Source organism: Antechinus flavipes, chromosome 3, assembly GCF_016432865.1.
Source record: "Antechinus flavipes isolate AdamAnt ecotype Samford, QLD, Australia chromosome 3, AdamAnt_v2, whole genome shotgun sequence".
NCBI classification, from domain to species: domain Eukaryota; kingdom Metazoa; phylum Chordata; class Mammalia; order Dasyuromorphia; family Dasyuridae; genus Antechinus; species Antechinus flavipes.
This window is the reverse complement of record NC_067400.1, coordinates 122124022-122139899: the sequence shown is the minus strand read 5'-3', so window position 1 is coordinate 122139899 and position 15878 is coordinate 122124022. Positions and strand designations below refer to the sequence as shown.

The 15878-nt window shown below is 33.2% G+C and overlaps 1 protein-coding gene across 1 annotated transcript in view; it reads left to right on the top strand.

Moving 5' to 3' along the window:
- MYCBP2 (MYC binding protein 2) overlaps positions 1 to 15258 on the top strand; it is a 318733-nt gene extending 303475 nt beyond the window's left edge. The window contains exons 75-83 of the mRNA XM_051983950.1: positions 903 to 1031; positions 1122 to 1254; positions 2791 to 2894; positions 4824 to 5012; positions 5444 to 5551; positions 6879 to 7088; positions 9222 to 9329; positions 10610 to 10775; positions 14436 to 15258. Of these exons, the coding sequence (XP_051839910.1) occupies positions 903 to 1031; positions 1122 to 1254; positions 2791 to 2894; positions 4824 to 5012; positions 5444 to 5551; positions 6879 to 7088; positions 9222 to 9329; positions 10610 to 10775; positions 14436 to 14551 (1263 nt within the window). The 3' untranslated portion in view covers positions 14552 to 15258. The remainder of the gene's footprint in view (positions 1 to 902; positions 1032 to 1121; positions 1255 to 2790; positions 2895 to 4823; positions 5013 to 5443; positions 5552 to 6878; positions 7089 to 9221; positions 9330 to 10609; positions 10776 to 14435) is intronic.
- The last annotated feature ends 620 nt before the right edge of the window (positions 15259 to 15878 follow it).

The window sequence follows — 15878 nt, the reverse complement described above, 5'->3', positions numbered from 1 at the left end:
GACATATTCTAGCTTTTACCTGGTGCAGATTACTTAACCACTGTGAGGCAATTTTCTAAGATTATGAAGTGCAGAATCCAATCTACATTGGTTTCCTCACTGGGTAATTCCTGATTTCAGTGAAATTACAAATCTAAGCCCCACCCCTCTCCCCCCCTCTAAAAAAAATCTATCCTTAGAAATAAGCTGCAGGGAGGAGGGAACCGGAAAAATACCTTTTCTTGCCATTCACTTATGTATTCAGGAAATAGTGTCTTCTTGGATACGCTAGCTAATAGGTACTTTCAGCAGTTATTTGAATTCTTGAAAGGTATTCTTAAACATTTAAACCAGGGGTTCTTGACTTCTTTTGTATGTCATGGGTCCCTTTGACAGTCTGACAAGACCTATAAACCCCTTCTATTCAAATGCATAAAATATATAAGGTTACAAAGCAAAAAGAGTTAGATAGAAGTGCATTTATTGAAGTATTCTAAAAACAAGTTCAAAAGCAGTAAGTAAAGAACTAATCTAAAATAAGTTTTGATATAATTTTCACCTTAGAGTTTATATTTATGATCTATTAAAATCCTATTTAGAATGAACTAAAGAATAACATTTTAATGCTAATGTATGAAGTTAGAAGTACTGTTTATTTAAGATGGAATTAGACTTAAAGTTAACTTTGGTTGCTACAATGAAATGTGAACATTTTTTAAGACATCACTGAACAAAGTATTCAAGTCCATAAGTTTTTGTTTTTTAATTTGTTTAAACACATTTGCAGTGATTCTGCTTGGCCCTCAGTATTTGAAATTTAATAAGATTGACAATGACTTAGATTTTAATAAATGACATCTAATTAGTGTTACTTCCTGGGACTTTATTTTTTCATTTTATTTAGCATTTATCTTGTTTTTCAGCCCATGTGTGATAATCACGATGATGGTGAAACTGCAGCAATCATTTTATGCAATGTGTGTGGAAATTTGTGCACTGACTGTGACAGATTCCTTCATCTTCATCGACGAACCAAAACTCATCAGAGACAGGTGAAGATTTCATGTTTTAAGAGTGCTTTATGAATAATAAAAATTTATCAGTACATAATTATTATTGTCCCATTTTCATGAAATTAATAGGTCTTCAAAGAAGAGGAAGAAGCTATTAAGGTTGATCTTCATGAAGGCTGTGGTAGAACCAAGCTCTTCTGGTTAATGGCACTAGCAGATTCTAAAACCATGAAGGCAATGGTGGAATTCAGAGAACATACAGGTAAAAAATAAAATATAACTGTGTTCATGAGTTAAAGTTATTGAATTGAAGTTATTTATAAAAGGATGATTCGAGAGGAGGGGTTCCTGATAACTACCTCTTACATTACTGATCATTGCATATAATATTGACCAAACAGACCTTTCAATTTTTTTCCTAACCCCTATGGCTTTTACCACTAAATCAGTCTATTAGCAAGCATTTATTAAATGTCTGCTGTGTGCCAGACACTGTACTATCCACTGGATGACACAAGTAATAAATACAAAGAATTAGAATACTCTAGCTAACTTACCATGTGACCTTAAGCCAACTGTCTCTTCTGAGTCTCAGAGTTCTTATCTACATAAGGAGAACATTAGTCTAAAAGATGTATAAGGACTCCTCTCCAAACTTAGTTTCTCTTAAGTGTAGATTAGTCATTCATTCAACCTTATTCTAAGTACTGAAACATTCTTAATAGAACCACTTTTGAGTCTAAGATGGAAAAAAATAATCTGTTTTTGAAACAGCTACATGAATTAAATAACAACTCTAAATAATATTCAAATTGTATAAATAACTTTATGGGTAATAATTTATACATTTTTAGTTCCTCCTAATTGCTGAGTCATGTACTTGAAGCTTAAATTAAAAACTCACTTGGAAATTACATTGCTGCTTACAATTCCTGTGTTTCAGGTTGCCATTTGCTAACTTCTGAAAGTCACAAAAACTTCTGCTATTATTAAGTGAGCCTGAATAAGCTAGGATTTTAGTCTTTTTTCTTTGTTTTGTTTTTAGATTAAAATTTTTTGGAGTTCTTCCTACCCTTTTTGCCTTTCCCTTTCTACTGGAAACTCAGAAGCATTTCCTATGCTTTGTCTTTTCACCTAATCAAGAACTTGTTTGTTTGACCTGTTGAGAATTTGACATGAAGTAGAAATATATGGTTCTTCATGTTCTGTTTTTCTTCTCTGCTCTTATCTCTGGAATAAAAGACTGCCTTTAAGATTCTTTCCTACATTGTAAAAACTGCTTACCAATCCTTCTGTCTTTCCTAAAGCTATTGATCAAACTTGCTTTCAATAGCAGCCATTTCAAGACTTTTTTTTTTTAATTTAAGAAAATAACAAGTTTTTGAAAACATAATTAAAATCTTAGTTTTTTTTGTCTTAATCCATTTCCTCATTCTGATGTCCTAAAATAAAACACATGCATCATATTGTTTGTTGATCCCTACTTTTTAAAAGGCAACTAAAAATATTGTGATCATCTCTCTTACCTAGTGGGAAATTCCCAAAGGGTAATATTACTGCTATCCATACCTTATATAGAAAAATCTTTCATATAAATAAGCATGTTTTCCTATTTGAAGAAGAATCCTGTAAATTATTTCATTCTTTTACATCTTCAGAAATACTCTTCTAGCATTATTTGACCCAAAAGGCAAAACAAAAAATTTTAGATATATTGGCTATCATTTTTATTCATTGTTTAGACATTTATTATATATGCTTATAATGTGATGCTTTTTTTTTTTTTTTTTTGACCTAGGTAAACCTACCACAAGTAGCTCTGAAGCATGCCGTTTCTGTGGTTCCAGGAGTGGAACAGAGTTATCTGCTGTTGGCAGTGTCTGTTCTGATGCGGACTGTCAGGTAGGTACAAGTAAGCATGCAGTCAGCCCCATAACTATTGGTAATAAGTCTTTATGTATGTAATTTTTGTTATATATAGTTCAACACTAAACCTACTTTACAGACTAGAGTGCAGAGAGGGTTAAGTAGATTTGTTTCAGTTATAGAGAATAAGAGCTTTTTGATATGAAGCACAGACTTTGTTTTCTTTTTCTTTTTTTTTTTAATTTTATTTTTTTTTAATTTTTATTTAATAATTACTTTATATTGACAGAATCCATGCCAGGGTAATTTTTTTACAACATTATCCCTTGCACTCGTTTCTGTTCCAATTTTTCCCCTCCCTCCCTCCACCCCCTCCCCTAGATGGCAAGCAGTCTTATATATGTTGGATATGTTGCAGTATATCCTAGATACAATATATGTTTGCAGAACCGAACAGTTCTCTTGTTGCACAGGGAGAATTGGATTCAGAAGGTATAAATAACTCAGGAAGAAAAACAAAAATGCAGATAGTTCACATTCGTTTCCCAGTGTTCTTTCTTTGGGTGTAGCTGCTTCTGTCTGTCATTTATCAATTGAAATTCAGTTAGGTCTCTTTGTCAAAGAAATCCACTTCCATCAAAATATATTCTCATACAATATCGTTGTCAAAGTGTATAATGATCTCCTGGTTCTGCTCATTTCACTTAGCATCAGTTAATGTAAGTCTCGCCAGTCCTCTCTGTATTCATCCTGCTGGTCATTTCTTACAGAACAATAATATTCCATAATATTCATATACCACAATTTACCCAGCCATTCTCCAATTGATGGGCATCCATTCATTTTCCAGCTTCTAGCGACTACAAACAGGGCTGCCACAAACATTTTGGCACATACAGGTCCCTTTCCCTTCTTTAGTATTTCTTTGGGATATAAGCCCTGTAGAAACACTGCTGGATCAAAGGGTATGCACAATTTGATAACTTTTTGGGCATAATTCCAGATTGCTCTCCAGAATGGTGGGATTCGTTCACAACTCCACCAACAATGCATTAGTGTCCCAGTTTTCCCGCATCCCCTCCAACATTCATTATTATTTTTTCCTGTCATCTTAGCCAATCTGACAGGTGTGTAGTGGTATTTCAGAGTTGTCTTAATTTGCATTTCTCTGATAAATAATGATTTGGAACACTCTTTCATATGAGTGGTAATAGTTTCCATTTCATCCTCTGAAAATTCAGACTTTGTTTTCTTAAATAAAATGTAATTAAATACTTGCTTTCTTCTCTGATTTTTCTGTTTTGTTTGTTTGTTTTTAATAGCATTTTATTTTTCAAATACAAAATAGTTTTCCAAATACAAAAGTAGTTTTCCAACATTCACCTTTGCAAAACCTTGTATTCCAAATTTCCTTACATCCCTCCTCCTCAAAAAAGCAAGAAATTTGATATAGGTTAAACATGTACAGTTTTTCTTAACGTATTTCCATATTCATCATGCTGTGCAAGAAAAATCAGATCAAAAGGAAAAAAGTTGCTGAAAGACCATTGATCACCAGCTCTGCAGTCAGGAGGACCTGAGTTCAAAGCTAGTCTTAATCACTTAACACTTCCTAGCTGTGTGACTCTGGCCAAGTCACTTAAGTCACTTAACCCCAATTGCCTCAGCAAAAAAAAAGAATTACTTGATATTTTTAATTCCTTGGGGATACATATTTTTTAAATGCATTATCATTAACTTTTAATTAGCTCTTCTTTCATTGAATTATAAATTTTAAAATTCAAAATGGGTCTTATAATTTTAATTATTTGTATTAAAGGGTTGAATAGAAAATAATATTAATTAATGCCTAATCTTACTATTTCTTGCCTATAAGAAAATTAGCCTGATGAGTGTAATGTAATTAGTCAGACATTTGCCTTTAATTTTTAAGGTCTTATGGGCTTGTTAATTTCTCTTTGACAGGAATATGCTAAAATAGCATGTAGCAAAACTCATCCTTGTGGCCATCCATGTGGAGGTGTCAAAAATGAAGAGCACTGTTTACCCTGTCTGCATGGCTGTGATAAAAATGCCACAACACTTAAGCAAGATGCTGACGACATGTGTATGATATGCTTCACTGAGGCACTTTCAGCAGCACCAGCTATTCAGGTGACTCACGGTTTAGCAGTTTTACATTGTAATTTTTATATGAACATTTGAAGACCTATATTCATTGTTTCACACACTAACAGATGTGTCTTCCAATTTATAGATAATTGACATTTTTGTCATAGGTCATTGAATTAAAGGGCATCTTTTAGGATCAGAGACTTCTTTATAATAAAGTAGGACAGTATTAAGTTTCACTGCTTCTCTTTTAACACACTCAAACTGAAGGGAAATGGCCAAAAGATGAGGAGAAATTTAGAGCCTGTATAATTTACAGACTAGACCTAGTGAGTAGTAAAGAAATGGTAAAAAGCCTGTGTACATCTATCTGGATTTTACAGTGCTGAGTTCCTAAAAGTCATAAATATCTCTGCTCTTAGTTACTTTTAATGAATGTATTTGCTTATGTGTTCCTCTGTTTTCTTTTTAAGTTGGATTGTAGTCACATATTCCACCTGCAGTGTTGTCGACGAGTTTTAGAAAACAGATGGCTTGGCCCACGGATAACATTTGGATTTATATCTTGTCCTATTTGCAAGGTATGAGAAAATAAATATCTATGTTCTACTTAAGTGCTAGATTCTTCTTGGTGTTTGGAGACTCAGGAAGCATAGTAACCTATTTTTATGGGCCCTTGATAACCCTACTGTTTAGCACCTCTTGATCTTTCTCCTCAGATATACATTACATTAGTTTAAAGATTGTACAACTTCCTTTTCAGTTGATATTCTCATCTGTGATAATGTATGTCTCACTAATTGTTTATAACAGATTTATTTTATTGTCTGTTATTTATGATGGATTTCAAAATTTTAGGTGCTTATTAATAACTTTAATTCTTCATTGAATTGGCTTTATTAGCCATCAAAAAATATCATTCAGACACATATCAGAAGTGTATCACTTCTTTTTAGCCTCTTTAAGAAATATTTCTTTGCAAATATGAAATGAAATAAGCTTATATCACAATATATTTAGCATTTGACTCTAAGAAAAATGAACTTATTCTTCTAATGTTAAATATCTTCAGTTGTCTGATGAAGCCATAATCTGACCTTTCAGTAGCATTAGGATTTAAGCCCTAAAAGCTCAAAATCCAAAATATGCCCTCTGACAGACTTGGAGCAGCCTCAGTTTTTAGCAAAACAACTCAATCATGCAATTATATTTTCTTTTTCTATTTGGTGCCATAAAGCAGAGTCATCTAGACATGACATCATAGAAAATGCTGCTTTCTTCCTTCTTGTATATCCTTCAACTTCCAAAAAACAAGATTAAAAGTCTCTAGTCATAAATAAAGCAGCAAGATAAAAATTTTAGAGAAAGAAACTTAAGAATAATTAGGATACTGTGTTTTACTTTTCCCTTTGTGTTTCTAAGAAGAGTAAGACAGGGTTAAGAGTTATGGGAGTCATTCTTCTTTGATTTAATATTTTATTAACCATAATGATCATCTTAGATATAGAAATCATTTTGATAGGAATCAGCTATTTTTGTTCCCCAGGGTTTTATATTCTTGTCAGATCAGTCTTTCAGCATCTTGTATTCAGAATGTATCTTAAATTCTAAATGCCTTTATTATCTAGGCTTGTCAGCATTTCTTTTACTAGTTCTATGAACATTACAAGGATCAATTACTGATTTTAAAAAAATGAAAACTTAGTTGTTGGATTTTAAAATATTAGTGAAATAACTTTTAAAATATTTTTGGAATGAGTTTCTCTTTCATTGAAAATTTTATTTGAGCTATTTGATCTATAGCATATTCAAAAAGTAACTGATGTGGGAAATAGTTACTACCTAAGAGATTATCAAGAAGCTAATATGAATTTAAAGTACTATATTCTTCATTCCCCATTTTTCCAGAACAAAATAAATCACACTGTATTAAAAGACCTGCTTGATCCAATCAAAGAACTCTATGAAGATGTCAGGAGAAAGGCCTTAATGAGATTGGAATATGAAGGACTGCACAAGAGTGAGGCTATCACAACACCAGGAGTTAGGTTTTACAATGATCCAGCTGGCTATGCCATGAACAGATATGCATATTATGTCTGCTACAAATGCAAAAAGGTATACCTGAAATTTTTTTTAACTTTTTTTAAATGGGAAATTGTTTAGATAATTAAGAAATTAAAAGTATGGTAGATCTTATAAACTCATTTTAAGACTGGGGATATAAATAAGACAGTCTTTGATTTATTCAACTCATGTAAAAGAGTTAATTTGTGAGGTTTATGGTTTGGTAGAGTGCTGAATTTGAAGTTTTTTTAGAAGCTTGGTTCAATATTTACAAACTTTGTCAAATCCTCAAATCTCCAAGTTTTAGTTTCTTTTGTGTAAAATGTGAAAGGTGGACAGGATGTCCTTTCTAGCTCCTTCCCACTCTAAATCTGTGATCCTTTGACATTGTACAAAGCATGAGGGATACAAAGGTAGAGATGAACTAATCCCTGGTCTCAAGGAGCTGAGATTCTAAGGAGAAATATGTTTATGGATAAAGTTACCATAAAATACATATGCAATGTAATTTCACAGTGGATAAAGAACACTAACAAAGATCTTAGGTAGAAAGTTGTCTTTGCAAATTGAGTCTTAGGTGAAAATCTCTTCATATACAGAATTGATCTTATTTAGTTTATTGATACAATCATCTTACTACACATAGTGGTTGATACCTGTAATCCCAGCTACCTTGGAGGCTGAGACTGGAAGATCTCTTGAACTGGGAGTTATTAACTACAAGTGGGCTATGTTGATCAGGTGTCCATACTGAGTTTCCACCCTAAGATCATGTGTTTTGAATTCTTTTTCCATAAGGGTTATATACCCTTGTACCATTCCTTACCTTATTAATTCTTCCCTATGGCTATTGTACATTTACTAGATAATTCTCTATTATCTTATAATGGGTTAAGATCAGATTAACGGTTTTTCAACATAGGGATTCAGACTATAACTTTGGCCTCTTTTTGTTGCTGTTCAGTTATTTCTGTTGTGTCCAACTCTTCATAGCCCTATTTGGGGTTTTCTTGGCAGAGATAACTGGAGTGATTTGTCATTTCCTTATCTATCTCATTTTGCAGATGAAAAAACTGAGGCAAAAAGGGTAAGTGATTTGCCTAGAATCACATAGCTAGTAAGTAATTGAGGTCAGATTTAAACTCAGGAACATGAGTCTTTCTGACTCTAGGTCTCTCACTGCATCTACTGTGTCACCTAGCTGTCTTTTTAGCCTTCTTAGTACTATGTAGCAACTTCTTTTGACAGAGTATCAAAGTAATTTTATTCCACTGTCTGTTGCAAATGCCACACAACAAAAAGTAATTTTTGACCCCCAGAGATTTACTGAATAAATATGAGCATTATTCTGTTATGTTCTTATATAATTGCCAAATCCTATTTCCTCTAAGAATTTTTCCTTTCTGACTAGTTTATAAACCAATCACAATCAGATGTTTTAGTCTTGTGCTTTTTAACAAAAAACTGACTTTTTCTAATCTAATTAACATTATTGTTTAAAATGTCCTAACATTAAGCAAACTAAGTTTAAAATGTTATTGAGGATTTAACAAAATATTAAATAAGACCAAAGCAAATTAAGTCGAGCCCTAAACTCAGCAAATTACCCATATTATATACTATTAGTCTGCTACTAGAAAACAGGCCTGCATTGAAATCCCAGTTTTCTTTATCTCTCTAATGTAAAAAGTACTTTTTTTGATATTGTCTATTGTAAATAGGAGGAAGCTAAGTAGTACAGTAAATAGAACACTGGGGTCAGGAAGATCTGACTTCAAAATTGACCTCAGACACTTACTAGCTGTGTGATCCTGAATAAGTCAATTAATCCTGTTTATTTCAATGTCCTTTTCTGTAAAATGAGCTAGAAAAGTGGCAAACTACTTCAGTATCTCTGCCAAGAAAACTCCAAATGAAGTTACAAAGAGACACAACTAAAAAACAACCAAACAACAACAAATTATAGAAAACCATTTCTTAACCATATAAGTGTTATATTTTTCTGTATTCCACTGAAAATATTGTGTGATTTGACAAGTACCTAATTAAAATGGCAGGTATCTCAAAGACCACCTAATGCTCAAATGTCCTAGATTTCTTGATTTCTTTTTCCTTATACAGTTCTGTCTCCAAGAGATTCTTACATGATATTTTTCTTCTTACATGATATTTGACTTCCCCTAGGCATATTTTGGTGGTGAAGCTCGCTGTGATGCTGAGGCTGGGCAAGGGGATGACTATGATCCCAGAGAGCTTATTTGTGGAGCATGTTCTGATGTATCTAGGGCTCAGGTGGGTATAAAAACTTATAAGATGCAAAGGTAGTTTTTTTTTAATATTCATAGTAAAATTTGTGTAAGCCTAACAAGTTCAGATCTATAATCATAGATTTCTACCTAGAAAAGACCGTAGCCATCATCTAATCCAACTGCCTCATTTTACAAATGGAGAACCTGAGGTTGAGAAAGGTCACATCTTAGGTATTAATAACTTACACTTAAGTATAGTTATTGAAAATCTTTCATATATGTTATTCCATTATTCTCAGTTTTTTCTGTATAAGAAGCATTATGTATTTACAGTTTTTTTGTTACCAACATTTTCCAGACAATAAACAGTCTAAAACTTTCTTTAAAACCTGCTACAGGCTATTTTTTTTGTTTATCCTTCTCCTGTTACAACTTTATAACATTTCTGTAAGATAGTAAGTAAGAAAACTGAGTGGAGAGTTTAAGCCACTTGATTTAAGTCATATATTGTAATAATAGACCTCTAGGACAAGAATTCAAGATTTCTTGATTTTGATTCAAGGTTCTTTATCCTATATTTCTACTCATGGGTTTTAAAAAGTTTTCTACTTAAAAGTTAGATTTGCTATAATCAAGCTATGTTGTTAAAATTAGTAAATGTACTAAGCAAATAATTATACAAAGCCTTGTTCTTGTTAGGAAGGCCAATATTTTCATCTAAAATTGAAGTGAAAAAGGAGCTAGTAGAAGGAGATATGTGAAAGATGTCAGAGGAAGAGGGGAGACAGAAGAGAAGGCAGTTCTTGCCAAATAGTCTCTTTTTTGGTGAAATACAAAACTAAGTCCTTACAAAATCCTTTGCAGTATCTCATTCTGTTTTCACAATAAATTTCTGAGATGAGTAATACAAATATAATTTCTACTTTACAAATAAAAAACTTAGCTAAGAGCAAAGCCAAAGAGCTTAAACTTAAACTCAAGAAGTGATGTAATACTATTAACCAATAGTATTTTTAAGTTAAAAAAATTTTAAATTGTCTTTTGAGGATAGGAATTGTCTCATAGTACGTGCTTAATGTTTACTGACTAAAAAAATAAGTGGAAGGAAGAAGCAAGATGCTGGAGTAGACAGGGGCAATATAGACTAAGAACACAAAGGAAGGAGTTTGTTTTGATAGGAAGAACCACTTCTTTCTCTAGGTAGAGACAGGAACAGAGAAAAGTGAAATGAGGAAACATTTTGGATCAAAGTTGTGTGAAGTTAAAGATCTCAAGTCTTTTAATAACTTTATTTAATATTCAGTTTGACTTCTTTTCTAACAGATGTGTCCCAAACATGGTACAGACTTCTTGGAGTACAAATGCCGCTACTGCTGCTCTGTGGCTGTATTTTTCTGTTTTGGAACAACACATTTTTGTAATGCATGTCATGATGATTTTCAAAGGATGACAAGCATTCCCAAAGAAGAACTTCCACATTGTCCTGCAGGTGAGCTGTTATCAATTGTCATCAAGCTGTCATGATTATGGTCTTGTATGTTGTAGACACAGATACAGATACCATACATTTTCCCCAAGTTGCTTAGAAAGCTTGTGAATGAGTTTGTCACTTTGTTTCATTGGACTCTTCTATAAGATTACAGTGGATTCTAATGGAAGAAATCTTTTATTTTGATGTTTTAGGATATGTGTATATTTATATTAGAATATGTTTTCAGTTTCATTTTCAGTTGCAAACAGTAAGGTCTTTGTTTCCAAAATTATTGTTAGGGTAAGACTTTTTATTAGGATTTTATCAGAATAGGATTAAGTGTCATGGAACTTTAGCCACATTTTATATCCTTTATATAAAAATGATTAAAGAGCTAGCCTCAAAGTCAGGAAAACCTGAGTTGAAATCCCATTTCTGATATACAATGTCTTTGTCCCCCTGGCAAAGTCACTTAACTTCCTAGTTAATTCTCTATGATTATATAAGGTGCAGAGCAGTTACCCATCTTTGTTGGTAGAGAAAGTTTCTTCACCAGGAGTTTAATATACTATTGAAATCACAAATCCATGCACTCCCATTTCCCTACCAAAAAAAAAACTTCAAAAAATGGGACAATGGAAACTGGAGTAATAAAGATAATAGAACATAGCGATTCAATATATCTAAAAAGCTAACATTGCCACCAGTTCTGCATTTGAAATCTGTCTTCTACTTTTTTACTTCTTAACACATTTCTTCAAAAATTCCTTTAAACTGCATATGTTCTTAATGTAAGCTTCTTGAGGGCAGACATTGTCTTACTTCTGTCTTTGTATCCCTGGTTCCTGATACACATTGTGGGACTTAAGAAAAACTTATTGGTTGGTTTATTGATTGATTGATATAAACAGAATTTACAGTCTCCCATTTATGAGGCAGGAAGCGGTATGGAAAAATAGCTGGGCAGTGTAAGGTTTGCAGCACAGCATTCCCAGCACAATGGTATGTGCTAGCGTCACACATTTCCTAACTAATTTTTTCATGTCTACTCTTAAAGTGAAGCTCCACGGTCATAAGAAGAGATAACCCCACCATGGTAGAAGGGATAGCTGAAAGGGCAAAGGAAACAACATTCCAATTACTGCCATTAGTGACAGGTGTGGGGGAAGGCAGAGGGACTGTGCAAGCAACAAAAATTATAAAGTGCCATCAAATGAGTCAAAGAGTAGCTTCATAGGTTCCCCTAGAAATTCATGCACGTACAAGATCTACCCTGGCATGGGAAACCTGCCCATGGCAAAAGATAGATTTGTTCTGTCTTAATCACTCCAAGAAAATGGACAATTGCTCTAAGCCAGCATCCTTCCTTGTTCTATATAAGTAGCCACAGAATTCCTCCTTATTGTGACATCATTTCTCTCTGTATAATCACCTTTTTTCTGCCCTTCTGCCTCTTGTAAAAACATGGGCTACCATTTTGGGCTGGCCAAAGGTGGAACTCTCTAGTCTGAGTGAATTTAAATCAATGCCCTTCTAATGGATCTGCTCTCAAGGATTCTGACAATAAATTACCATCTTAAAAAACTGAATTATTTATTGTGGGAGCTGGGTGGTGAAGAAAAAGAGGGACAAGGGCATCATGACCTACCAAAAGCCAGAAAGAGTTGGGATTTGAACATACTCTGACACATACTGGCTTTTTGACCCTTAGGTAAGTCATTTAATCCTGCATTCTACCTCAAGAAATTCAATAAAACTTGTTTTAAGTCATAAGTTATATATCGATGAAATGCATCTTTCCCGCTTTTGTTTTGGCAAAGTGTATCTTTATATTTTCTATAAGAAGTTATTTAAAAATGTTAGTTAAGGCAGCTAGGTGGCACAATGTATAGAGCACCAACCCTGAAGTCTGGAAGACCTGAGTTCAAATCTCATCTCAGACACTTAATACTCCCTGGCTGTGTGACTCTGGGCAAATCACTTAACCTCAAATGCCTCAACAATAACAACAACAACAACAACAACAACAACAACAACAAAAAGCTAGGAAAGAGACCCACAAGCAATTTTCCTCCAAATAGTCATGAAAAAATAGAAGTTTACTTTCTAGCTAAAATCTTTGGCATACTGCCACTTCAGGTAGAATCTTACTTTTCATTATCCAAGTCCATTTGTTTCCATTGTATGTTCCATTTGTTTAAGCTTGTATTTGACAATGTCCTATAACCACATGTGACTTCAACATTTTGATCTTCACATTGTCCTTGTCCTTAGAGGCTTGTGCCACAGAAGTGAGTGGACGTGATTCTCTGGCCCAGAGGCACACCAAGTACTTCCCCTTCTTTCCCTCTTCCATAAGTATCAAGTTCCTACTTAAAATACTTGCCCTTAAGACTATGGTTAATAATCCTTTTCTAGGAGTACTTTCTGCTAGTTCTTGATATTCCTTTCCCTTTCCTTCTTCTGTAAAAGAAGATGGAAAGGAAAAAAAAAAAAAAACATCTCCCTTTTTGGTCTCTTGAGCTAGTCCTGAGCTATTTATTTTCTTTACAGTTTACCTCTGTGCAATGGCAGAACAACTTGGTGCTTGCATTTTGTAAAGTTTCTACCTCAAGCTTGTTAGCTGAAATTAAATTATCTTTAAAGTAAATATAGCAAATGAGCTGAATTATATCACCAAGTTTTTTGCTTCTATTTGTAAGGGAGCAAAAGCCCTTTTGCCAGTTTTTGAATCAACTTGAACACTGAATTATTGCAAGGAAATAAATTTATAAATAGAGGCAAGAGTTTACTCCATAATTATGCAATGATTGCATTTTTGGTGAGCTTAGTTCAATTCATACTCAGTTGCCAAAGGTTCATTTTCTTTTTTGTGTATACCATAAATTAAATTAGTGAAGTGTTTATATTTCTCAAAGGTTTATGATTGCTGACCTAAAAATCAAGCACTGTTTGATTTTCTAAAAATAATATTAATCATGATTCTTTCTACTTTTACCACTTTCAGCTTTCTTTTGGGCTAAGGTAAAGAAGGCCAGTATTATTAGTACATGGTCACTGAATCTTAATGTTTTGCCTTTGAAGAGAAAACAATCAATATTTTCAGCCAAAATTATTTTCTACTACAATGAAATCAGTCATGGCTGTGTATTATGTTCCTTATAAGCATTTATAAAAACAAACAAGTTTTCATGTACTTTTTGATCCAGTAACACTGGCCTCCTGGCTGTTCCACAAATAAAGTATTCCATTTCTCAGGAGGTTCTAGGCATTTTCTCTGGCCATCTCCCATTCCTGGAACACACCTTCCTCCTCTGCTCCAACTACTAACTTGTCTGGCTTTCCTTAAGTACCAAATAAAGTTTTACCTTCTATAGGAAGCCTTCTCTAACTCCTTTTCAGTGTTTTTCCTCTTTTAATTACTTCCTATTTCTTTTCTATATAGCTTGCTTTTTATATATTTGTTTGCTGATTGTCTTTTCTATTAGATTGCAGGTTCCTTGAGGCTATACTTATTTGTATCCTCAGCACTTATCACTGTGCCTGGCACATACTGGGTGCTTAATAAATGTTTATTGATTGATGATTCATATGATTGTAATTGAACCACAGCTTTGAATAACAGTAGTATTCCTTAATTTTCATTAAATAATTGTTTATTTCCTTACATCTTCATAGGTCCCAAAGGCAAACAATTGGAAGGAACAGAATGTCCATTACATGTTGTCCATCCACTTACTGGAGAAGAATTTGCTCTGGGTTGTGGGGTTTGTAGAAATGCTCACACATTTTAGACCATCTAATTTTATTTGCCCAAAAAAACAACTGCCCTTGTCAGAAAGAGAATACAGTGGACTCTATACACTTCTCAGGATGAGGATGGGACCATTTTAAAATTAAAAAAAAAAAATTACAGTGCAAGAAGGATGCCAAATACCATGTACATAATTCTTGCTGTGAAAAAAAAAAAAATGCCTTTTTTTTTTTAAACCAAGACATCTACCTTGTGAGATGTTTGCATGTGGCCATTACAGTCATCGGCTATGAAACATTGGATATTTATAAATAATTGATATAAAAGGATCACCATGCCCATGGACTACAAATGATGCTGGCTGTCAGGCAAAGAAAATTTTAAAAAAAAATCATTGGTTATTGTATACTGACTTTTTGTAAACCTGTACAATTGTAACTGCATCACGGGACGGGGTAAAAAGAAAAATATTCTGTTTTATTTCCTAGACTGTTATAAAAATTGTGTTCGGAAGGCATATTAATGTAATAAGCATCATACTGTATATAAAAATATCAATGTTTGTCCTGTATAAGAATTACTAAATTACAAAAGCAATTTCATTTAAACTTCTAGGTTATGTTTGAGCCTGAAATTTTAATGAAGTGCAATACTGAGTGTGCCTCATATCTTGCAGCTGTAAACATAATGGAATGTACATGTCAATAAAGCCACTGTACATTTTTATACAGTGATAAAGTCTAACAAGCGTGTAAGGTTGTATTTGAGAAACAAAGCATACAGTAAACAAAATATTCCCAATGGTTTCTAGCAACCTCAAAGTATTCTTGGGGGCATCAAAAGGGAGGGGGGGAATGGGGAGAAATATATAATCCCTCTTTTTTTTTTTAAGTGTATTCCTTATGTGGGTCATTTTTAATTCATAATGTAAATGATGTACCTTAAATTAAAGTTACATGATAGTATTTTTATTTTTCCATCAAGTCTGTGATATTATCAGTTTACAGAGCTATGAGGAATTTCCCCTAATAATATACTTTCTCTGCAACATTTAGTATTAGAGCTGACTTAGGGCACTGAAGGTTAAAATTGACATGTGAATCTAACTAAATGGGTCAAGGACAGAACCTGACAGGTCTTCCTATTTCTGAAGGCAGCATTTTATCCTTGATACCATGATGCCTTTCTTGGAAAAAAAAATATCAAATTTCATAACAATAAAAATTAAAGAAACATTGTACAAATAGAACAAGAATTATTTAAAGTTTAAACTATAGATCTGATTTTATGTTGAAGTATGAATTGTTAGATTTTGAATTGAGTACACAGGATATAGGTGACTTAGTGGATAAAGCAATGAGCATGGA